The sequence below is a fragment of the Eutrigla gurnardus genome (assembly GCF_963514095.1).
Source record: "Eutrigla gurnardus genome assembly, chromosome: 8".
In the NCBI taxonomy this organism is placed as follows: Eukaryota; Metazoa; Chordata; class Actinopteri; order Perciformes; family Triglidae; genus Eutrigla; species Eutrigla gurnardus.
The window spans coordinates 10,430,544-10,456,330 of NC_139922.1; the positions used below are offsets into that span (position 1 = coordinate 10,430,544).

Consider the following 25,787-nt stretch of genomic DNA (forward strand, 5'->3'; position numbering starts at 1 on the left):
CCTCTAATATTTTTCTTATTTTCTTCCTCTCACTTTCTCTCTGTCTCACTTTCTGCCCCCGTTTTATCCTCTCTCCAGGTTGATCGACTGATGGAGATGCATTTCAAGTACCTGGAGGCTGTTCAACAGGCTGACAAGAGGATCGAAGGAGAGAAACACGTAAGCATTTCTTTTTTCCTTCCAGCCCTTCTTCCCGTTCTCTCACCCTCCCTCCTGTCTCCACCATCTTGTTTATGCTGGTTTTACGTCAGGCAGCTTGTTGTTGATGTATTCACATGAAACAGTGAGCTTTTCAGCTTTGCTTTGTTGACTTTAAATGAAATGCCATCAAGGAGTTGTCTGGATTGGTAATGTTCAATTGTATGTTTTTTGGAGTTGAAGTAGACTGGTAGAGATCTTGTGATACCATTTTGTCCTTCCCAATACTAAGACCTGAACTTGCGTATCGACTGATACAGAGCACCGATCCGATACCAGTCATACCCCTTTTCCACCAACGCGAACCTAGTTCAGGAACCGGGCCGGTGCCCGTGCTGGTTCGCAGTTGGTTCAACTTGCGAACCTTCTGAGAACCTGTTTGCGTTTCCACCGGCTAGATAGCCTAGAGAGCCACGTCATTACGTCACTGTTTACGTCTGAGGTTTCTCCGCAGCGCTCATTTCAAGCATAGCAGACATGTCTCTTCAGAAAAAGTGTTTATTTTGGCAAATAATACAATAACAATAACATACACAAAATACTAAAATCACAACATTTTTTTAAAGTGTAGAACAGTGTGTGATGCATTCAAAGATGCATTACAACGTTCTTTTGCTGGAGTTCTCAGTTGTGGTCCACAAGACAAAAGGACGGCACTGCAGCGTTATTGTTCACAGGCCTCTCCTTTCTGACTTTTAGTGACTCATAGCAGCTCCAGTCCACGTGGCTGATATTTACAAGAGGGATGCTTGCACATTCACTGTTCCAAATGTGTCTCCTCTTCAAGTAAAATCTCATGTTCAGTCACAGAAAACACTTTTGCACTCCCTTACTTTCCAGCTAAACGCCCATCAAAACATTTTTGGCATCCACAAGCTGGATAAATGGATAAACTATCAAATTAATGAGAAAGCTGCATGTAAGCAATAATATTCTCAGCCCTGATTTAAATGAGCCGATAGTTTCTGCACACCTCAGATGTTCATGGAGTTTGTTCCACACATCAACATATCCCACATGTCTTAATTGGAAAATGCTCCATTCAGAAAAAGGCTATCCAAACGGAACATGATGTTTACAGGACTCATATCAAATATATTGTCATATTCAGAATAATAATGGATAGGCGCATGTTAATGTAATTTGTGTTTCATTAACAACAGCATAACAAAGGGATGTTAACAGTCACTCTTAATTACAAAATTTGTAATGTCCACTAGTAGTATTATGACATTTAAACAGAAAATGGCTCTGGAAACTAATTACTTTTTCTTTTTAGGAAATGTTTGCTTTTTCTTTCACAACCTTCAATCAATCTGCTGGAGAACAAATACAGCATGAATACTATTCTATTAGAATTGTCTGGCAGAGAGAGTACCGTCCTCTCCGCCTTCATGATCTTCTTAATCGCAACAACTTTCACAAATTTAAAATTCAATACCGTGTTCAAATATCTCTTTTAAAAAGTGTGTGATCAAAAGGTTGTCTTTACGGTCGATGTGCAGTCCCACACAGTGTCACCTCCAAAACCATGAGGGAAGAGACTCCAAAAAAAACACCACAGTCCTGCTGATAACAATATGACAGATTATCGAGTGAAAAGCTTGATAGCTGTGTGTGATGTGAGGGCCCTTTTGAGCCGTGTGTGTGTGTGTGTGTGTGTGTGTGTGTGTGTGTGTGTGTGTGTGTGTGTGTGTGTGTGTGTGTGTGTGTGTGTGTGTGTGTGTGTGTGTGTGTGTGTGTGTGTGTGTGTGTGTGTGTGTGTGTGTGTGTGTGTGTGTGTGTGCGCACACATGTCACTGTGTTAAGCTGTGGGCCAGACAGAGCAATGGAGGGATTCGGATAGAAGATAAGTAGCCAGGCAGGGGATAATGGCTTCAAGTGAGAGAGAGAGAGAGAGCATCCTGTCGTCAGAAAGGGAGGAAGACGAGAAACCATGCAGATCCAGATCTTATAAATATCAGAACAGGAAGTGCAGCGGAAAGAAGAGGAGTGGATGGTTAAAAAGGGGAGGGTAAAGCAGAAATAGAAAAGGGGAGGGAGAAAGAGGGAATGATGACAGGGAAGGAGGTGTGAGTGGAGACGGATCCGTGAGAGAGATTCCTATCTGAAGATGACAGAAGATTAATTTCTCAGACAGACATCGAGGTGGGATTGCCAAGAAAAGGCTGCACAGTTTGACATTTTCCCTACCTCGCTTTCTTTCTGTTTCCCCCTCCTTTTCTCCCTCCCCGTCTTCTTGTGTCGCTCTCGTCTCTTCATCTGGGATGGCGAGAGAATGACTTTGTGACACGGCGGTGATGAGACAGAAACCTTGTCTGCATGTTCCCACTGTTGTTGAAGGCAAACCATAGATAGAAAGTGATAAAATATTGATTTGCGGTACGACAACTATTTAGTCAAGAAAGGGCCATCGAAAAAAAACTGGACTGCGTAATTTTACAGCCTTACAAGAATCATACCGATTTTAAAAATAGGTGAGACAAGCCGACACTGGAAATTATCATATTTTTTTCTTTTGTTAAATTAGTCTTAAGCGCAAAAACTATACATTTAAGTACACAGAATCATCTCATATTTGAAAGATGATTTAATGCGTATCACTGCATCATGCTGCATTCACAGGGAATGAGGCAGACAGACTACCTTCTGTACGACAGGTCTGCGATAACGTAACACGCATGGTGATATGTTGCTATGGCGACGGAATAAGATTTATAAAATGAAATTATTTTATGTCTACCATTTTCTATTCATTCTAGAAATGCATGTAGCTATAAAACACAGCTTTCCCGTGATATTCTGTTGCAGACTCAAACAGCATTCTCCGGTATTGCCTAATGTTACCTTCTTCCACTTGCCCACTAACATGAAATCCAGTCCAACATGCCTGATTTAATGTGAATGCATGTTGCATTCATGCAATATTAAGAAAATTAGACTTCATGCCAGAAAATGAATGAATCAATATTGAGGGATCCTTATTTTCGGACGGAGCTCGTACGTAATGGAATGTTTTCAGCTTTAGATCCTCATGTGGACTTCCTGACCTTCAGCTGCTAAGCAGCTGAATTGACGCCTAAAGAATTCATGTTGTAATCTAAACGTTAGGTCATCATGCATTTCTGAAGTCTCTGCTTATATCAAATCTTTTTTTTACGTGCTCTCAGGACGAATTATGTTTTGCATTGAAGCGAGAAATGTTTGAGAAATTGTGGTTCTTGCTTGTAGCTATTACTTTTTCAATTATTGTGTTTTGGGTGAGAAACAATACTGTGGTAACACATTGTCTTTCCCCAATGGATCGAGCAAAATGCTGCGGTTTCATTCCTGCTGGTACAACTCTAATACTTGAAAAAACACCCAGATGATACTGTAAGTCTGTGCAAATCACAGCTTCCACCAACTGTCGCAAGTTATGTTAAATACGGCGATAAAGACGCCAACCCAGTTCTGTCCGGCGCCTCAGCTGAATCAGCTGCCGTCAGCAGCAGTGTTTTATCTCTCTCTGCCGTGCCTTTTGCTTTCCCCTAGTTAAGCCTGTTTTTAAGGGGCGGTAAGCAAAATGTTTTTCCTCTGCAACATATTATCCACAGATTTCTCAGGAGGAGAGCTGAGAAAAAGCTGCTGCTGCTTTTTTCTCCTCGTCTCCAGCACAGTCCTTTTTAATAAGCTGCTTATTTTCCTCCCACCTTGGTATCTCTGCTCTCTTTCCATCATTCTGGTTCTCCCGTCTTCTCCCTTAAAGCTGAGTTTTCCGTCCTTCTTTATTGCTCAATTTTGACCCTCTTGACCTCTTTTCTTGTCTTTTACTCGCCCCCAACACCCATTAATTCTCCCCGCTCTCTCATGTGCCATGTCTCCCCACATTTGGTCTACTTAAGTTCTATCTTCTTTCGTTTAGTTGCATCCTGCCTGCTTCCTTTACCTGCCTGTGATCGACTCAATTACACCTTTCTTCTTTTGCACCCATCTTTTCATTCTCCTCCATTTCCATCCTTCATCCCCCAATCACTCCTTCACACCTTCCCCCTAGTCTTTACTTCTTTTTCCCCTCCTTCCCCTCATATGTATCTGCTTTCACCTCTCTTTCTCCACCTCTTTTTCTTCCCCCAGCTCTCCTCTTGTTGGTAACAGCTCTTGCAGATTGATGAAGCTCAGCAAAACAGCAACCCAGCACTTATGAAGCCAGTTGCTCTCTGTGTGAGAATGTGTGTTTTCTCCACTGGGCTGTAGCAAGAGTGTACAGCTGAAATGGGCTGGTTTAGCTTTGCTGACAGTAGACATGTTAATAGGTTGAGTTGGAATTGGTTTTGTGCACCTGGATGAGATATATTTAGTTCTGTTAAGTTTCTTCCAAGAATAAATGCCCTGTGACTTTTTGGAAGACATTCATTGTCTTGGACTCAGTTGTTCACTTGAAGAAAATGCTTGTATAAAGAATAAGTTTAGATAAACCTTAACTAAAGAGGTAAAAATTACTATTTTTTATTTTATTTGCAAGTGCCTTCATCATTTCAAGTGTTAATTGTAAAAAGTAATGTAAGAAGCTCAAAGACTGGCTCCGTTCACACTTCACACAGCTGTCCAAACAGTGAGTGAAGTGGGATTGAGTGTTATATTGTCAGTTTACAGAAATTCAAGATAGTACAGATAGTGCGGCAGTAACAACCTCTCAATCACAAGGTAGCCACGCCCTCAAGCATACCCTGCTTTATGGTCTATTTAACTCTAAATTACCATAATTTACTAAATGAACATCACGCTGTATTGAAAACGACTTGAAACTAGAGATCGAAACCATAAACTCGTGTTTACAATTTTTACTGAGATAATACAACCTTTTTACTTCTTAAAAATACATTATACAACCAGACTTCTTTTTGCAACCAGAGGAGTCGCCCCCTGATGGCCATTAGAAAGAATGTGAGTTTAAGTCACTGTTACTTATCCGACTCGGAAGCCGAATGAACCATCCAGGATCGTCTCCTATGCTTTTGGACTAGACAGTCCAGAATGGGGCAAGGTCCATAGGCGCCTGAACAATGGTTGCTTTGTGGGTGTCACACATTTACCATGTCATTGTGATTCATGTCAGGTACACCCAATGTGTTCATGAGTCTTCAGAGCACAAGTTCTCTCAAATTGCCCCAAGAGATTTTTTCGGGGGAGCCTGCCCCAGACCTTGCTAGAAGGTCTGACTTCCACCTACCACAGTCTCACAAAATCCTGTGGGAATCACTGGAATGTATAGTGCAACTTTAAATTAGCTGTACAGTGAAAGATTATATATTGCAGCTCCATGCTAATCTTGTGCCCCACACTTTTCACTCTGAGCCTATGGCTGGGTGAAGATATTAATTAGCGTTATCGTATCTTACCCAAAGTGTTTCATCCAGCAACTCTTTTTATCAGCCGGGAAGAGAAAGACCGAACCAGACCTTTTTGTTTGTGTGAGTAACACATCGGAGGTACCGAACACACAGGCGTCGTCGCTTCAGAGAGCTGCACTTATGTGACTTTTGGTTGTCTCGTTTTTCTAATTATGTATTTGCAAAGTCTTATACTTCAACAGTTACTCTACAAAAACATTCCTGACGTGTCAAACTTGTCTATTAAATTGACAAACGTGTGTAATTCAGGTAACAATTCACACATGATCAAAGGCTTGGGTTTTGTCTCTTGCCATTGACTGTCTTACTTATTTTTTCCAAAATAAGCTCCCATTGTGGTCCACTGGGAGCAGTGTGACTTCATCCTGCATCTATATATGAAGGCCGTTTGAAGAGAGCTGTCAAAGATCAGAAGCTGCTTGGGACTCGACAACAGCGAACTGTCCCGCTGAGTTGAGCCTGGACTGAATAACATGGTGTTCTTAGTAGCAAGTACCTCCTCCCTCCTGGGTACACTGCTGTTTTGCTTTGCCCCACTTTGCGAACAAACTCTTAATTGATGTGCCCAAAGCACAGGGCTGTTCTTTTTCAGGGAGATTATCATAACCGAAAGTTTACATCAGTATCAACCTCTGTATCTCTGTTTTTATAATGAGGATATCTAACATCTAACCTCTCTCTTTCTGGTATTTGCTTAAGCCTCATAAAGAGCATTACCTCCTACACACCCACAATCGCAGTGGGTTTTTGCAAAGTGCTGACAAAGAAATCACTTTAATTCTGCATCCAAGAATCCTGACGGGGGAAAAAAAGGGAAAAACGGGAATAACAACTAGCCACACACACACACACACACACACACACACAGATAAAAGTTCTTGTCCAAAGACACACGCACATTTCTTACCAGTATGTCATACACATGGTTTCTAATATGCACAACAACACTGCACGCAGAAACCTACCATAAATCATACGCACCTCATCACACAAACACACACACACAATGCGGCAAAACTACAGTAAAGGGACTGAGACTGAAAATCACTGCTTATTACTTTGTCTGTACTGTAGCCAGGCTGCCGGGCTCCCCTGAGGTTGCAGTAATTGACTTGTCCAATCCCTCCTTTCAACACGTTATTCTTTCTCCGCTTCTCATGTCCAGCGTTTGCCACAGGGACCGAGCTGCCACACAAAAGATATTGGCCACAATGTCAGAACTCACGAGTGGACAAAACTGTGCCGCTGTAATGAATCCTGCCACACATTGCCCCACGTCACCTCAGTTTTTAATAGCTCCACTTCTCAAAATAATGAATATTTAATGCATCTATCATTTTTCATAACCTTCCTCTGCCCACATACACATTCAAAGGTCCAGCATGATTCATCATGTGCGTCGAACATCTTTTCTCAGCTCCATTATGCTGCGGCTCTCCGAAGGGTGCAGCGATTTACTTGTCTAAAGCCTTATTTGAAAATGTTTTTCCTTCTCTGTTTTTACTTGACGAGTCTAAAACAGCGTAGTTAAAAATGAGTTATTGCAGGTTCCATAGAGGACCCAAGATGACTCACATTTTGAGCATTTTAAAGGCTTTGTTGGCATGAAATGACTCTGGTTGGTGCATCAGGTAAAGAAAAAGAAAGACATTTGAAAAAAAGTAAGAAGAAAGAAATAAAGTCTAATAAGTATAAAAATAAAATTTTTATGCCAATAAATAGAAGTAATTATGATTATTATTAATATAAACAACCACATGAGATGTTTGTTAACAGATTTAACTTTTAATTGCACAACATGAGACTAACAGCCTACGATCTAGCATTAAATATTAGACTCACACAGGAAATTTGCATTTTCTACTAAACGTGCTGTTTGTTGTCAAAACTAAGAGCCAATCAGCTCTTAGATGAGGCGAGAGCCAGGCGTTTCCCACCATGCCCTGGGTCTTGTAGTCAGTTGAGAGCAACTGCGGTGCCTGGGTCTAAAAACTGCGGCCGCCTTGATCTCGTGAGATTATGGTTGTCCACGTGTGCATGACGTCATAGCAAGTCGGGATCAAGTCGGACACAAAACTAACCGGCATTCATTCTGCGACGATTGCCGGCGATCGATTCTGCGAAAGCCTGGCTCATCTCGAACGAGCCTAGTGGCAGCAGGGAAAACCGTTCACTCAAGCCTTTGCATTAAATTTTCTCTCAGCCAAAACGAGATTTCAGGAGTATCTATCTTCCGTACGGGGACGTATCTCCCAGTGAAACAGAATAGACAGGTGGGACATAACGTTGGGAGGGAATTGATTTGATCATTCAAAAGATAAGCTCATGACCTTCTCTTGCCCTGCAAATTGAAGGATGGATGATGACTTTGATGATATTGGTTGGAATTGATTGGTATTAGTTGATGTAAGCACACATATTTTGTTTAACAGGAAGAAAAAGTAAAAAATACAAATGTGTTTCTATATTGTTTAATATGTACTGTACAATATGACTGTGAATATGATCTGAAGGGGCTAAAAAGGCATTTTTCATTTAAGCTCAACTTTAAGTTTAACTGAAATGTCTCTTTCTTTGATCTTCCATTGCTGGTCTCATGTCAGTTTGGTAGTTGCATTCTAATCGTGACACACAAAAAAACATTTTGCACATCAACAGTATAAACTCAGTAACACCACCCATTATGTTCCACATGTTCTTTTTCATTTGTTTTTGAGTGGATGCTGTTAGCTAATTATGTCAACAGTCTATCCACATGGCAATATGGTGTCGCAATTGACTGAGGTTGGTGGTGGAGGTATGTAATATGCAGTGGATTCATTAAGGGTTATTTTGACCCATGTTATTTTATTTACTGATCAGCACCAATTTTGATGGTTATTTTTCAAGTCATAGGTTAAATTTATTTTCACGTTAGTTTAGACTCTCCACAATCATTCCAGATACTCTGCTACAGTCAGTACCCCCTGAAACAAATGCACCCTGGTCGAGGTGACGGGTGTGTACCATCGAAATCATGGATTGTACTGAGAATGTAAATCACAGGCAAAAGAAATCTCCTTCATTCCTTCCTCACCAGCCTCTCCCCTGTCTTGGCTCGGTGCTTCTTTTACCTTGTCTCAGAATTAATTCCTGATCACTGATGCACACCGAAATCCATTATACTGCATTTCCACTAATCTTTCCGGCACACACATCGTAGACCGAGCTCCGCTCACATTGTTTCAGATGAAGTCCCGTCCCTCTGTAGCCGATAGGCTCAGCGCTGTAATGGAAACATGTGGGTATACAGTGATTGAATTATCCAAGGCCTTCTCAGAAAGTGCCTCCAGCCCTGCTTTGCAGTGGTGTCCATGAGTGATAATGAGGACGACAGGAAATAGACTTTCTTCCTGTGTGAAACAGAAACTGCAAGCACAGAGTGTGTTTCACATACGTGTTCATGTTGTTTTCCTACTAGCCCTCGGGGGTCATGTGTAATTTGTATCTTTGCTGAAGTTTGCGTCTGATATTTCTGTAATTTTGCCGAAAGCTACTGTATTGGCTCTGAATAATGAGCAGAGTTGTCCTGGAAACTGAGATAATCTTTTTTTGTTTTTTGTTTTCCTACAGGAAAGAGAGGAAACATTCAAATAGCTTTGTTTCAAGTGTTTTTGTATCTTTAATGGATGCTAGTTGACAACAACAAGGCCAAGCTCCGGGACTAATTTACAATGCGATAACTCTCCGCTTTGTAATAAAACAGAATTACGGGCTGGCGTTTTACCCACAGGACACAGAGGATGAATGCCCTACATTCAGTGGCTTTATTAAAGGTTCCCGTTTTAATTATCTGCATTGTTTTGCATCTTTAATAAGCTACAGTTGACAGTAGGGCTTTGTTCTGAAGTTAAATCTGCTTGTCTTTTCTTCTCTCAGGGTGAAATCATTACGGCACGATGACATCCTGCTTTCACAATGCAATGTCACAAAACAGATATGTTGTTTGGTGTCCCAGCCCTGCAACCTGCAGCTCAAAGGGTTTTCCCAGAATAGTCCTGTACTGTAGTCCTTAGGAGTTGCCCTTCCATTGAGGCTGTTAATGAGCTGAACTTCAAAGCTATAATTGGGTCTTACAGTGTAATTGATCTTTAAGGACAAAACCTTTTGAAAGTTTTAATTTTCTCTGAGATTAAATCATTGGGTTGTAAATGTCATGTGTGGTAGCCTTTAGCTTGATGCTGAAAGCTATTTGTTTTCATTAGGAGCGCTTTGAAAACTTGCCCTTTTTCTTGATTTACTGTGTCACATATTGGAGAATGTTTGTTTTTTTGCTGTCTCAGCGTTCCTCTCTAAAACAACAGATGTGGGAGTGCCTGAATCAAAGTCTTCCACGAGGCTTTTCAGACAGATCGCTAAAGCTAGCGATCTAGTTAATTGTTTCCGTTCATTATGATGATATTAGAGCCTTCGCCCAATGACAGCTGGGATCGGCTCCAGCCCCCCCGCGACCCTGAATACAGGATAAAGCGGTAGACGATGGATGGATGGATGGATGGATGGATGGATGGAGGATGATATTAGATGTTTTCTCACATGCAAATGAGACATGAGCTAGTTTATTACCATTGGCGATGATTGTGCTGCGTCCCCAACGTTTTGTTGTGGACTCGTGTCAGTCAGGCAGTGCATGGTCATGTGTTTTGGGGGAGTGGCTTTGAACGGGGCGGGGAAGGGCCAGGATTCTTTGGGTTAGCTTTCCCTTTCTTGATTCTCCAATGTTTCTCCATTGACCCTGTTGACCCAAAATAGTTTATTATTTATTTTTTTAATTCAATAATGTATTATTTCCCACTTTATCTGTTGGCTACAGTACTACTCATGCTACTTACATTTTGCCTACATGAGTATGGAGTTGGAAAAGAGTTGGTAAGGATCTAAAAGGCAAGATTTGAGAAAGTTGACATTCTTTGTTTTCCTCACTGCAGTAGTTTAACCTTATGTATTGCCTTAACTTTCTTCCTACTGCCCATATGTAAAGGTAAAGCTGTGTGACAGATAAACATTTAACACACACTCTGTTTCTGAACCACTCGAGTGGTTTACACTCCAGACTCTCCTCTCCCCCTCAGGTCTGCTTCTAAATCTCTAATGATGATTAATGTGGTCTGTGTGCTTATTGGCAGCACGGTGTTATTGGCATACTGACAGGGTTGTTAAGATGGATAACTATGCAAGAGCGGGATGCATTTGTGAGTGTGAGCCCCAGCAGCAGAGCCCCTACTTTTGCAGCTTAGCCGTGAAATCAATTGATTTGTGTGTCTGGTCGATGGAGAAAATGGATTTGTAGAAAAAGCTGAAAAACAACACCCAAATTTAACTTAGTCTCTGGTTTTCTGTGTTTGTTGAATCTGTTCTAAAGATACACAGAGCAATAGAAAGTAAATGCAATTTATTCACATGCGTAAAAACATTGTGTGTCTGTGTGTGTGTGTGTGTGTGTGTGTGTGTGCGTGCAGGAGATGGTTCGTCGGGGGGAGATCCTAGATGACGGCATGGAGGATGAGTTTTACCTTCGCCGCCTGGACGCGGGACTATTTGTCCTTCAGTTGATCTGCTATATTATGGTGGAGATCAGCAACTCAGGGATTTCACAGGTATACACACACACACACGCACACACACACACACACACACACACACACACACACACACACACCCACATCACACTTATAAAGGTGGTCTCACACATTAATTATTGTTGAGACATCTGATTAGACGAGCTATAAAAGTAGACTGGACAGACGGTGCCCCTATTTAAACTGCTTTGGAGGAAACAGTTCAGGTCTACTACTTTACTCAGGCGAGGATCTAACACTTGTTTCTATTTTTTCGCTCTTACTTTATCTCCAATGATATGTTGTGATTTCTTTCTTTTGACAAATGTACTTATTGTAAGTCGCTTTGGACAAAAGCAATGCCCTAAATGTAATGTAAATGTAATTACAATGTTACTCAAGCCATTACATAAACATCAAATATATGTGTCCCAATGCAGCATCACGCCATCTTCCAGAAATCATATTTTATTCTTTTTGTTTAATATCATGATGGAGGATATAATTCACCACCGGTGCCATCAGCGCATGATATATTTCAGGCAAGAGCCATGAATCTGGGATAAGTTTTGCGGTGAAGGATGCATCAGTTGGTTCCTCCGAATACACATTTCTCTGACAGCCTCCTCGCAGCCGATGTGACGCATTCGGGCTTCAAATGTAGCCTCCAAAGGATGCACCCGCTGAATTGGGACACAGCTTTTATGTAGGGATTTCTTAGCAAAAAAGTGGATTCTAATTTTACGTTATGTTCTGTCTCTGCATTTAGCTGCAGCAGAGGGTCCATCAAATTCTCAACCTAAGAGGAGGCTCTGTCAAAGTAGTGCGACACATCATGAGAGGTAAGTTACTTTGTTTTCTCGAATGTGGCCATTTTTCAAAAGGAATCCGTAGGAAACTGAATTGTAAAATAATAACAAAAAATATACTTGCCTGTAGTATTACGGTTCCCTTGGTAAATAATGTATGTTTGGAGCAGGCAGATTGTTTGGCCTCAAGGAAGTGCTTCTTGCAGCATTGACTCCAGAGAAGTGAAGAGTTTGGTTCTAATGTTAGCACGTCCAGCAGCAAAAGTGAACTGTAGTCAATGAGCCGCCAACTGCCCGCTGCAGACGGAATGCTCGAGTCAGTCTGCAGAGCTCTGAAGCCCCACCCCCGCTGCTGCACAGAGCACTGCATGCTTGCTTATTCAAAATGTATTGAAATGTGTTCAAATTGCACCAAATTCCAACACTGCACTCCCTTAGGTCCCCAGCAATATTTAAAGATCATGTGAGCGTCTCTCTGAATATGCAAAGGATATTCACCCAGAAAGATGTTGCTTTGAGTGTCTCATTTAACAGGAAATCTCTTCTCTTCTCACTCAACAATTAATTAATTTTATTCTATCCTACGTTAATAGGCTATTATTGCAGATGTTTCCCAACGAGCTGTTATGAACCTTCACACTGCTGGTTTTAACATGAAACATATGGAGGAATTAATAATTGTATAATAGTGTTATTTTAAAATAATGTAATTTGATTTAAAGTTATTTTGTAATATGCAACTATATGCAGTTACACATATATCCACCACTATTTTACTTGATCATTTTACTTACATTTAAGTTCAATGAATGAAAGAATTAACTTAAGAAACCCAAGTGGTATTTTCGGAGTAGAACTTTGTACCTTGGCCCAGAAACAGAAATCCCTTCCCTCTAAGTGAAATAGTATGAAACAAAAAAAGAAACTCATGTGGATTTTGGCAGGGCAAAAATAAGCAGAACACGGACAATAGCTGCCCCTAAAACTTCAAAGAAGCATTTTATTGACAAATGTTTTTTTGTTTTTTTTAAATCCTGTTTCCGAATGCTTCTCGCCCTGGCGAGGAAGCAACGTTTTTGGGGGGAATGTTTGTATAATCCCTGCTCTTTGGCTGTGGTTGTTATTTGATAGTGAGCCCATACGTTTCGCCTGCCAAAGTGGTTGTGTTGGAATGTAATGAAATGCTATGAATAGTGTCATTTTTCCTTATTGTTTTAAACAAAGGGAAAAGGCCTGGGCATACTTTGAAACTGTAATGTCAAAATGCAACTCATTTTACATTTAGATTGATTTTTCAATATTATAGAAGTCACTGTTCTGTGTTTGTTTCTGTCAAGTACATCCCTGTTTGCATCTATACATTTGTACATTGATGCCAGTACGCAGTACAGTGCTCTACTATCAGGAGACCTACTGCAGCAGAGGATGATGTGAGTAATAACGTGACACTCACAAAGGTCATAAGATATCAAATGCACATGGGAAACTAATTCAGTTTTAAAGTTATTGCAGCAATAAATAACTCCAGTAAAAATCCAGCATCTGAAATATACAGGTAGGGTGTGGGGATGGCTCAGTGGTAGAGTTGGTGAGTCCCCACCGCAGCGGCCCCGTGTTCAAATCTGACCGACGGCCCTTTCTGCAGTGTCATCCCCATCTCTCTCTCTCACACTTTCACTCTCACACTCTCTCTCAATAAAAGGCAAAAACGGCCCAAAAAATAACTTAAAAAAATGAATATCGAGGTAGAAGTGTGTATTCACATAATTCAGATAACGGTTGTTGGTACAACAAAATGCATAAATGCATCTCGGCGTGCCGGTATGCATTGTCTTCATGAGTAGAGTGGAGACTGTCTGTCCGTCATTCAGTCTTTATTTTCCCCGTCCCAAAGATTTCCTATCCTGCCGTTTTCCTTTTCTCTTTGGTTTTCAAACACCTAGCACGTGTGTTATATTCTTCCCGGTGCGACATCCATCCTCCCTATATCACTGTCGGATAAAGCTGGAGGACGAGTCTCCGTTCACACACCCTCCGGCTCTCGGTGGCATGTAGCGCTGTAGATAGAGCCATCCGTCATGCACGCCGGTGCCAGCAAGCGTGGCAACTCTCCAGTCTGTGTGTGTGTGTGTGTATGTGTGTGCGTGCCAGTGTGTGAATTTTGTTTTCTGTATATTTGCATACAGGGGCGCCTGGCTTGTCCAGCTAGTTTCCTCAGTATGTTTTTGTTGATTTTGTTGTGCTCATCATGTTTGCTGTTAATGTGTCTACATATTTACATGTGCATACATGTCCTTGCTTGTTTTCACATGCATATGTTTTACATATATTTGAGAGGAAGTCTTTGCAGGTGTGTACGTTCAGTTTTCCTTTTTAGCTCAGCTTGCATATTTTATTGCACACGCGCCCTTGCATGTGTGCAATAAAATGCAAAGCTCCATAGATGTAAATTTGCATGTTTGTACTTGCCCTTGCATGGTCTTAATGTGATTTATTTATTCATCATACATTGTTTATGTATGTGTTTTTTTTTTTTTTTAACAAGCACTGTATAAGGCCATAATGCCATTGCATCTGTCATTGTTGGGGGGGGGGGGCGTAGCCTGTGACCTGAAACTTTCCAATAGGCCACACCATGGAGCCCTCTCTTATTTCACGTGCCCCACCCAGTCAGTGTGACGCTGCAGAAAAAAGGTTAAGCGCATTCATAGCCGGCTCAGCCATCTTCACCTTAATGGCTTCAGCCTGCCGAATGAGAAGCAGCTATGCAGGAGGGAAGACGAGGCACAGTAATGAGGGCCTGCTGTGAGCTTCAGAAACTTTAGGTAGCTTGTGAAAATGTCTTGGAGTGATTGAACAACACAACACCTTTTAGAGGATGTCAATGGAGCCCTGAGACGCTGTGACAAGAACAGTGATAGAGGGCATTCAGGTGATGTGAAATATACTCTCTGGTGGACTTGTTGACGTCCACAGCTCTGGGCAACACCACAAGAACAGGCATGTGGTTTTGCCCCAGTGACAAGCTAGTGTGCATTACCTGTGCCTCAGGCTCAGGTAATGCTCATTCCCAACTAGTCGGGAGGATGTGTTGTCTGACCTCATTGGAGGTGAAAAGTGTTCATAGATATTCCAAACGGCCACACTGGAAGGCCAAGTGAGAACTGGGCTGTCATAGAGAGGAGGGAGACGTGATATTGTTTAAATACGGGGATAACGGCACACATTTCCAGACAATCTCATAGCGTCTCACTCAGTTGTTGCCATGGAAAGAGCGATTGAGAGCCCGACTCCTTTCTCATTTCTGCACAGCTGTCTCAACAGTGCGTGAAGTGGGTTTGAATGTAATATTGGGTCATTTTCTCATAGACTTCTATACAACGTCTTTTTACAACCAGAGGAGTCGCCCCCTGTTGCCTGAAGTTTAAGGCACTTTACGTTTAATAACTGGGACGTTGCCCCTTGGTATGAACCCAGATCAGGGCATGTGAGCATATGTAGTGGCATCGGCCCAACCCGGAACTAAGAACTACCCTCCAAAGCTCAAAAACCAGTTATAGTAAAGAAGTAACACATTATCCAATGTTATAGCACGGCCCTTTAATTAGTTGACACGTGCAGCTTGAAAACATACCACCCAACGTAGCCATACGAATTAAGCTGGTACATTTGTTTTCAAGGTGCGCTTTGGGTGGTCATATTTTAGAGCCATTTGCAATATTTAATATTTGATTTAGATATTTGAAAAAAATACATTACATATGTGCTTGTTCATTGTGTCTTCATATACAATCTCCACGCTTGAGAGGCAACACATGTTGTTTCTAAAAAAGAAAGCCAGTCGTGCCACTTTTCTCCTTTTATCCAAGGTGCTTGGGAGGTTGCATCACTGTCATGCTTGCAGTTACTAAGTAACCATAACCTGCACGCTGTGATGATGAGGAGGATGGTGGTAATTTAGTCCCAAACCTCACTGACAAATCAAATCAAAACAAAGATGATTGACTTTTCATAATTATACAAAGAATATCTGCCGGCTAGCCCTCGCACCCTGAAAAATAGGGCATACAACTCAAGTAATTTTTGTTCATCAGTCGTTCCCAAAGACTGGGTCAGGGTCGAGGTTTTTATTTGGGTCACCAAATCATTTTGGACAATTTATTCCATCGTCTGTACTTCAAGTGAATCTGCCGTTCACTTTTGAGCCACATGAGATATTCTGGATGTTCTTATTGTTCTGATATCTACAGCCTACTTATAACATTGCATCTACTATGAATGGCTAACATTTATTGAATCTAACATGCATGTTTAACAAAGGAGAGAAAATGAAAAGAATAAGAGAATCCCAGTACAAGTCCTGCAGTGTGTCCCTATCCTCGCCCGCTGCTGCACAGACGCCTCCTGGAAATGATTCTCCTCATACTCATGGCAGATCAGTCCAAGTCATTGACCTGAGTAATGGCGATGCTCAGTACTGTATTGTCCTCTGCCGCGTTGCCGTGGTGACAGGAGGAGAGAGTACCAGCATGCCAAAGAAAGGGTTCTGCAGAGAGTTGAAGAGTCACCAAATCTCTGACCTTTCTGTCTGTGAGGCTGACTGCACCGCCATTTATAGACGTGGAGGCACACACACAGCAGCACAATGACGGGCTGGCAATGAAAGAGGATGTAGGTTTGCATGTTTTCAATGAGTCACTCTCCCCGTGTGCCCTCACCTGCTATTTTACCTCAGTAACAACCCACATCTCTGTGGATCAAATTCAAATCCCTGTTGCTGCCATTCAAGGCTGCGGCATATCTCCCAGAACCCCCCACAGCTCCAGATGGTGGTCCAGCCGTGCACTTTTTTTTAACAACTTTATGGTCTTTCTTAGCCCAGCACTCCCCAGAATACACAATGATGGAGTGACCTCAGTACTCCAGAGTGGAGGACTGTCACACTGTGTCTTTTGACCTGAACTGGAAACTCAAGAAACTGTTCACGTACCGTCCTGTCCCGACTCTGCTGACACCCGGCGCCGCTCCCGTCTTAAACACATACCTATTTATGTCTTTACTCCTCCGTTGTGCTGTGGTGGAAAGCAACTAAGTACATTTAGTCAAGTACTGTACTCTTTAAGAAATTTAACTTTGCTTGAACATTTCCATTTCATGTGATTTTATACATCTATTCCACATGAGAGAAATATTACATTTTCTATTGCACTGCATCAGTTTGATGGCCATTGCCTTCACCAGTCATATTAAGCACCTATTTAATAATATATGTGGAAACAATTACCAAAACATTTTTTTTGTATTTTATATAAAAATCAGATGTTTTACTTTAACTGGAAAACAAAATATGACATGTGCTTACCCCAGCTAATACCAATCTGTGTTAATCAATAATATCATGACATCCATCCATCAATCAGTCTACATGACTGCACAGAGCTGATCTCTAGGTTACGTCCCGTCTGCCTATCCTCTTTCACTCAGAAATATGTCACAGTATGGAAGATAGAAACTCTTGAAATGCTGTTTCAGCTCCCTTTTTACATAAAAAGCATGAATACAATACATTCTGAAAGATTAAACCACTGGTTTCTAACCCGATCTGTGACCTTTCATAAAAAAAACAGCTTGTTGTGGCCCCTTGCCGTTTCAGAGGTACTTTATATTAGTTGGTTGCAACATTTTTCAGAGTCCAAAGACTTTGTTTTTTATTCCCCATTAATCATCTCTGATTAATCTTGTTAACCTTTGAAGAACTTCTAAACTTAATGACAGAACTGCGACTACGAGTTCAAACTAGCTACAACTGTAAAAGGCTTCTTGAACCTTGAGGTCACATATTATATTGCAGCATATCAGGTACAGGGTAAAAAATATGTCTGCAGAACCAGTACTTTTACTTCTGATTCTTTGAATAATACATCCCTCCAGAAATTACTATCTGTATATGAATTACTCACCCGTGTTACCTTGAATTGTTTTCCTGAGAAAAGCTTTTTTTTCCCATGAAAATCCAAAATCCAAACTCTCACACAGTGAGATACGAAGTATGATCAGAATCTCGTGTACTCAGTAATTCCCAAAGATTTTTCGCTCAAAGCACGGATGAGCAGTGTGTATCCAGTGTGAGACCCTCCAAAAATGATTATTAAGAACAGTTTTATCCAAACGAACATATGTTTGTGTTCTACCCATCAGCACCCATATAGACTGGTTGTATTCTTCCAAAAACCTCTGTCCCATTAAATCTGTCACCATCCTTTATATATTATCACAGAAAACAAGCCTCAGTGTCTTTGACAGCCATGTTTCGTCCTCCTAAACCCTCCAGGCTCTTGTCAGGGAAAGACCCCTTCATTCTCTCCTCTCTGCAGTGTCTCTCAGAGAAAAGCAGTCTTTTTAATCTTTCCGTCTCCACATCCCTGGGTTTACTGTGTAATCCCCACCTCGGAGGCTGGCTGGCTGAGAGACACGGCGAGCGCCTGGACTCCTCTGGGGCTGCGGCAGCTGCAGCTTTCTCTTCCTGCACATTAGACTCACAAATCGACCGCTGGACGGTCTCGGAGGCCTCGTGTGGGAGGCAGACGCACGAGATGAAGAAAACAGAACGTTCAGGAGCACACAATGAAGTAGGAGTACGGCGTGGTACACCTGGAGTGGTTAATGCTGGCAGCCAGAGGACGTGGGGTGGATTTCGGCACAGATGCTGTCCCGGGCCCTTTCATGATGTATAAGCATTCTTTTAAAGAAAAGGTCCTGTGATAACCTTTTGTTGCTAAGTGATGGACAGACTGGAGGCTGTCGGGGCTCCAACAAAAGGCAGTTCAATAATGGTAGTTCTTTAATGCAGCACGTCTCTCCACTTTTGTCCTTATAATACAAAGAGTAGCTTCATTGCGCCGTTATTCACAAGCTAGGTCTACTGAGTTCCCTGAACACCTCTTGAGTTCTTCTTTCGAAGGGTTTAGTATTATAAGAGGGAACGAGAGGTCGTTGCCCACGTTTACCACTGAGGAACAAGGGAATGTAAGAAAACATTTGGATCAAGATTTTTAATAGGCTGAGTGAATTTTTGAGCAAAAACATGGCAAATATTCTGCTCCATGTTCAGCTGCTGTTGAAGTTTTTCTGTGTTTCTACATCTTTCTTTGCTCTCAGGAAGGGTGCAAGATCATAAAGGCACTCACATTTTTCTCCTGACTTTTGCCGATCGTAGCAATCTTGTAGCCAAAAAAGAAAATCTGAACCCACACATCATTTGGCTCCAGTGCCGTTCTCAGTAACGTCAAACGACCACGCCCGAGCTGTCGAGTCAACTAATCCTGACTCTTCTTTGTCTTTGTGCAGAGTACGCTGAGAGCATCGGAGATGGGAAGAGTGACGAGTTCAAAGAGGCTGAGCGGAAGAGGATCATGGACCTCGTAGACAACTTCTAATCTCACTCTCTCATGCACACACACTCTCACACACACACACACACTTAAACAACATTCTTACTTGAGAACATTGAAACCCCGCTGGTGGGATCTGGGACGGATGTTGAACGTGAACCAGTCTAACAACTGAAGTGTTTTTCCATGAGTTTGTTTACATGCACAGCAATATACCGGCGTTAGTCTGCTAAAAGATAAACTCGACTAATTGTCACAGTTCAAAGAAATTAAATCTTTCCAAATAACCTGGTTTGTCACGTCTGCATCTTTGGTTTCCAATATGGAGAGAGAGAAAATGAAAAGGAACCTCAAATTATCGGAAATATGCATTTATACATCATTTATAATTTAATTAGATCGAATTGATCTCATCGGCACGATCTTTATGTGGCAGTAGGTAATTGGTTGTAATGATTGCTGCGCACGTAACGCCGCTTTCTGTGGACACAGCAGTCGTCTCTGGAGAACAGATTACTGCAGGACCGAAATGCACAGCCAACGTGATGCTGTTAGTTTTCTGTCCATCGGGGTCGAACGCTTGAGGAATAATTACGGAGACACTTAACATCCCTCTGCTCCACCACGCAACCCTGTTTCGTTTGGTTTTGGATTGACGTGTAAAATATTTTATGATAAAACATTTGGTAATAAAATCTCCGACTGTGTGTTTGGTTTGTTTGATCAATGTCACGGTTAAGTGAGCGAGATTGGCACCGCTCGTTGATAACCGTCTGTGTACATGAATCTCATCATGCCTCCGCTTGGTTACTGTTGCGCAGAAGCACAGATGGAGACGACAAACCTATATCTGCAGCTTCCTGAGAGAGAGAGAGAGAATCCTCGGCTTCTCCTTCATTCGTCTGAAGCCACCCACTGCTGGATCTCAGCAGCCTCCCGGAGCTCTCAGCCCACTGCTGTTCCTCTTTGTGACGGCGCTCACACACATCAGTGTGGAGGAGTATTATGGTGGAGCTGTGTACACACACGCCTACTGTATTATTCTCCCTGTCTGCACGCCACACGTCATTGGGTCGCTGCTGCCTTCCTGTTTAGGAGCAAATAAACAGCCATTTGCTTGTGAATGTGTGCCAGAGTGAACAACTGACCCACTTTAACTCACCGACCCACTATTTTTAGTCTGATATGAATCGTGGGTCATTTCCATAGTGTACAGTTGTGTCATGGAAATTGTACATTGGGAGGAAAAAAACTTGTTAGATGATTTGTTTCCAACAGAATTCAGCCAGCGTGAACATCAAGATAAGACTCTTCTTCCCCTGCTATCGTATGTAAGCAGCTGCTGGTGCAGCACATCAGATAGAAGCTGTTTGCTTGGCCTGGACGCTACGATCTATATTTTATATTCCAATAAATAGTAACATTTTGACCTGATAAAGTTAAAGGCTTGGTTTTTAATGTTTGCAATATCACCGGTTAAATATTCTGTACGTCTGGAATGGCCCTTAGGGAATAGTTGAACATCAGTGTCTCATCTGTGTAATTAATAATTATCTCCTTCAAAGGTTGCACAAGAAAATGAAACTTTATTTTCTTCATATGTATCTTTTAAATTGACAAACATAGTATGTGTAATTCATGAAACAATTCCAATGGGATCAAAATAAATAATATATATCTTGCTGTTGATTACGGTACATATGTTTTCTGAAATATGGTCCCATGGGGAACCCCAGATGGGGCGACTCAGTCTCTCTATTCAAACACACAGGCTTTGAAGCCCATTTGACATACGATGGAATTCCAGCTTCCAGGTCTGTCATGTGGTGCCATTGGGCTCAAAAATACTTTTCCCCATAGACTTCCATTAGGAAACAGACTGTAAATCAGTGGATAATTCTTTCTGAAGTAAATCTTCCCAGTACAAACACTTGAATGGCCCTCATTTAAAACATATGCTCCTACAAACCAAGTTATTTTCCTTCCTCTGTTCTTGACCAAGGGCTGGGAGGTTCATGGAAAAGTGAATGTGCTTGTACTGTTGGCTCATAGATGCTGAAGATCCTCGTGATTTTATCCTAGAAAATCTCACTTTGGGCTCCACTGAGCAAATTAGGAATGAACACAGCAGCCAACGCTGCATCCAGTTCTCTTCATGCATCCATGGTATATGCATTGCTAATGTCCAGCATGTGGCTGTATTTAAAGGCCATGATTGTGGTTTGAGGACTTTAATTGCTCAATTTGCTGAGGTATTTTAGTTGATTTTTTTGCAACAAACCACACATTGTAATAGAAGTCTTGCTTCTGTGACTGTATTTTCCAGTATTTACATCTAAAAGCTAACATGAACACCTTTCATGAGCAGACAGATCTCGACACACCATCTTTTCCTATCAGTGTTTAGTCTCTAGTATATTTCTGTATTATCAATCACTCTTTTAGTGTACTGCTCCCTCTCTGGATGCCTGACCATGATCCTGGCAGGAAGCAGCCATGTCGGGAAGGAACGGGGGCCACTCACCGACAGCTGTCACATCTATTGCCTTCCCTAAGTGTCTTTAGGAACTCCAGTATTGCTCGGTAACAAGATGGGTAGAACGGCGGGGCGTCGTTTTGCATATTGTATTGGCAGAGGAGAGCCGGCCCCATGCATCTCTTATCAGTGATTATGACTGCGCCGTGTTTAACAGCGGTTGTACAGCAATTTCACAGCCGAGGGGAAGGAGAATAATTATATTTTCCGAATGACTGAGTGCAAACACTGTGCACCGCTGTGCTTTTGGGCTCCTCTCTTTTTAGCAGGGACTGAGAGGAGAAGGTATGCTGTTATTGAGAGTTAGAACGGGGATGGATAAAGGGTGTTAAAAACAGCAGCTTAAAGCTTCGGCGTACGCAGGCAGTCCAGAAGCTGAAGCAGTTAAAAGCATAGAAAAGGTCAACATAATTAAAACCGTAGGTTTCTGATTGCTGCGAGCCTGTTCCATAGCAATTTAATGATTTGGGTCTGAAATTGTTCTGCTATGAACAATGCCCTCGGTGAGAGTGAGGTAAGCTGAGCAGGAAGGCAACAAAAAAAAAAGTGTGAAAAAGCTCAGGAAGGTCAAGTCGGCGTGTTAAAGCCGACCAGCTGACATCTTCAACCATGAACATGCTCGTACAGTCGCGGTGTTTAGAGCTGAAACTCATTAAGAATTCCCCCTCGTCCCTCAGCATCATCAACCCGCCTCGCAGCCATACAGTTATACAAGTTCACACAAACATACAGCTGTCATCACTCAAACGCATGGGCTCAAAACAAAGCCGTTAATTGCCACCGTAGTCCGACTGTCGGGCTGCAGCCGTGGTCAGCGCAGCGCCTCTGCTCGGCTGCCGGATAAGTTATCTCCACCAAATTGGCCACTCTCACTCCCCTATGCGTTATTGGACACTGCAAGAACACATTCATTTCCCATGATGGTTTTATTGGGCCATAGCAAAATATTTCTAAGGCACACTCTCCAGCAAATGGGTCCTAATGGCACCCCAGAGGTAAACTGACCATCAGTTGGTGATCATCTTGAAGACATCGGGGGTCGCAACAGAAACAAAATATCAAGTATGTTCTTTCATTTCCCACCTTTTGTGTCGTTTCTCTGTGTGCTGTGTTATGAAAAGTTGTAGGGAAAGTATGTAGTCATCTTTAAATGGAAGGCCGTGCCGTGGACTGAACAAAGCATATGAACGTCTGGCATGATAGCTTTTATGAAAGAGGTTAATAGGAGTCAGTTAATACATTCAGTGTTGGCATTCAGATGTGGGTGACGGTGAGATCCCTGTCTCTGTAAGAAGGAAAGTTGCTTGGTTGAGAACCGGGTTTGAAGCAGAGACTCAGTGAGGTGAAACGTGCCTCTATCAAAAGATTTTATGGGATCAGGCAGGCTGAGCAAAAATGATGAAGCTCAGTGCCATATGTATGTGAAGGGCCAAAGATGTCTCTTACATGCTAGGTAATGTCTGTGTTCAATGACCCACAAATAATTTTAATTATAAAAAGGGAGAGCAGCTAAAAAAGAATGTCCTAAATTGACAGGAGGCCCTCAAGAAATATTAGGACACTGAGAAATTGCTGGCTGCTATCTCAGAAGGGTTTTCTTCAGAACAGGTTTCACAAGGCTATGAAACTGTAGACAGATTAGGCAGAAATTCCATTTTTTGATGGAGGGTGCAATATTATGTTTGGCAAAAAACAAAACGCTGATCTGAAGCTAGATGGAGAGGCACATGGTTTTCTGCCTTGGGTCTTGATCATTACAGACACAAATTAAATGATTAAAAGGAACTTGTCACATCAGATTTCTTACCATGATAAAAAAAATGTAATCATCCGTCAATCCTACCCACACCAACATACTATATATATTATAAATCACACATCTTTATTTTGCTCCGTAACATACAATCATAATATGAATTGACCTGAATGATAAGGTGTAAAATTAAAAAGAAAATGCCACCAACATATTGTATAAAACCCCATTTACTTACATGAAAGAAGACAATGTCAGATATATAGAAAATCACGGAGAAGCTGTATGTGTCTATTAAAAGTCCCAAGACCACGGGTTAGAAATGTTATAAAATGTAATTGAAATTGAAATCCAATTAGTAAAGGTAATAAGAAGGCTTTCTCTGAGTTGTGTGCTGGAAATAAATGGGACACACCCCATGTCAATGAAGATTATACAAGCAGCTACATCCTGTTCCACAATGTCCCGTATTAAAGTGCAGCTTGTCACTGGGAAACGTTATGTCTATGTTCAGTATACAGTATGTCCTACACTGAGGCTGCATTTCAGCACCATGGACAGCAACACAGCTGAAGCAGCAGCATCAGAGTCCCTGACTTGAGTCTTGTAGGCAAACACCGACTGCAAGTCCAGACCTAGGGATGAGGTTTGTTACAGTAACCACGCCACCTTAATAGCTCTGTGGAGCAAACACTCAACTTTGAATGGACATCTATGATTTCAGGTCACTTCCTCATAGCTCCCAAATGAAACCAGACCTTCCATTTTTAAGCGCACAGTAGTCTTCCTACGTTGTTCTTTAGAAACCAGTATCACCAAAAACTGAAAACTGAATCCAATGCCCCAGTGGCATTAACTTGCAATTTTTGTGCTGGCCATCAGGGGGCGACTCCTCTGGTTGCAAAAAGAAGTCTGATTTCATGGAGGTCTATAAAAAATGACCCTATTCACATAAACATTGTAAACGTGAGTTTATGGTCTCAATCAGTTTCAAGTCTTCTTCAAAACAGCATGAGGTTAATTTAGTAAATGATGGTCCCAGACTGATAAGGAAGGCCAGCTCAGTCCTGGGATGCCCCGTTGACTCAGTGGAGGTGGTGGGAGAGAGGAGAATGATGGCCAGGCTGTCATCTCTGATGGAGAATGGTGCCCACCCCCTGCAGGACTCCAGCAGACCCCTGGGAAGCTCCTTCAGTGACAGACTCATCCACCCGAGGTGTCTGAAGGAGCGGTATCGACTGTATAACCAACTCTGCTCTCAGACCACATACACACAAACTGACAATAGACTGCACACTATTGAGCTCCTTCCATCTGTACATCCTGTATGATGGATACTGTTTATGTTGTTTGTTCATAGTGTTTATATTGTTGATACTGCCTGCATGTCTAGTTATTTATTATTTTCCATTTCCCTTTTTTAAACATGACATACAGACCATAAAGCAGGGTAAGATTTTGGGCGTGGCTACCTTGTGATTGACAGGTTGCCACCATGGCTACCACACTACCACTACTTGTTAACAGCTTCACACCTGAAGACGGTCGAGCCAGATGCAGTAACTTCAGAATTAAAAACAAAACATGTCAAGTAAATGTAAAGTCATGTGTACATTTGGTTGTTGCTCTACTGATTTCAAATATGGGTAAAATATGAAAGTATTTATTTTATTCAAATAAAAATAACTGGTGGTAAAATCATGATGTGATACAAAAGTATAGACAAAGACATTTAATAAAGGAGACAGCCCTATGAGAGTCAGTTTCTTGCATCTGTGTCTTGGTTAAAAACATAGCCTACTACAAATAATAATAATAATAATAATAATAATAATAATAATAATAATAATAATAATAATAATAATAATAATAATAATTATAATTATAATCTATTAAAAATAAAACAATATTTTAGAACGTCCTGAAGTTTATGGTTGCTGAAGGTTGTGATGTGTGTGATGTTCCCATATTCCCCTCCGCAAGCCGCGCCACCTCCCATTTGGGAGAAGTCCCTCCGCCGCCGTATGTAGAGCCGAGTGAACGGAGGCAGAGCTTCAGTCAGGCTGCTGGCACACAGAGAGGCTGCAGCGACTTCTTCCTCTCTCCATCC

The 25,787-nt window shown here is 41.8% G+C and overlaps 1 protein-coding gene across 1 annotated transcript in view; it reads left to right on the plus strand.

The window, feature by feature from the left end:
* ctnnbl1 (catenin, beta like 1) overlaps positions 1 to 20,079 on the plus strand; it is a 53,676-nt gene extending 33,597 nt beyond the window's left edge. The window contains exons 13-16 of the mRNA XM_084016049.1: positions 79 to 159; positions 11,090 to 11,227; positions 11,958 to 12,030; positions 19,345 to 20,079. Coding sequence (XP_083872175.1) covers positions 79 to 159; positions 11,090 to 11,227; positions 11,958 to 12,030; positions 19,345 to 19,433 — 381 coding nt within the window. The 3' untranslated portion in view covers positions 19,434 to 20,079. The remainder of the gene's footprint in view (positions 1 to 78; positions 160 to 11,089; positions 11,228 to 11,957; positions 12,031 to 19,344) is intronic.
* The last annotated feature ends 5,708 nt before the right edge of the window (positions 20,080 to 25,787 follow it).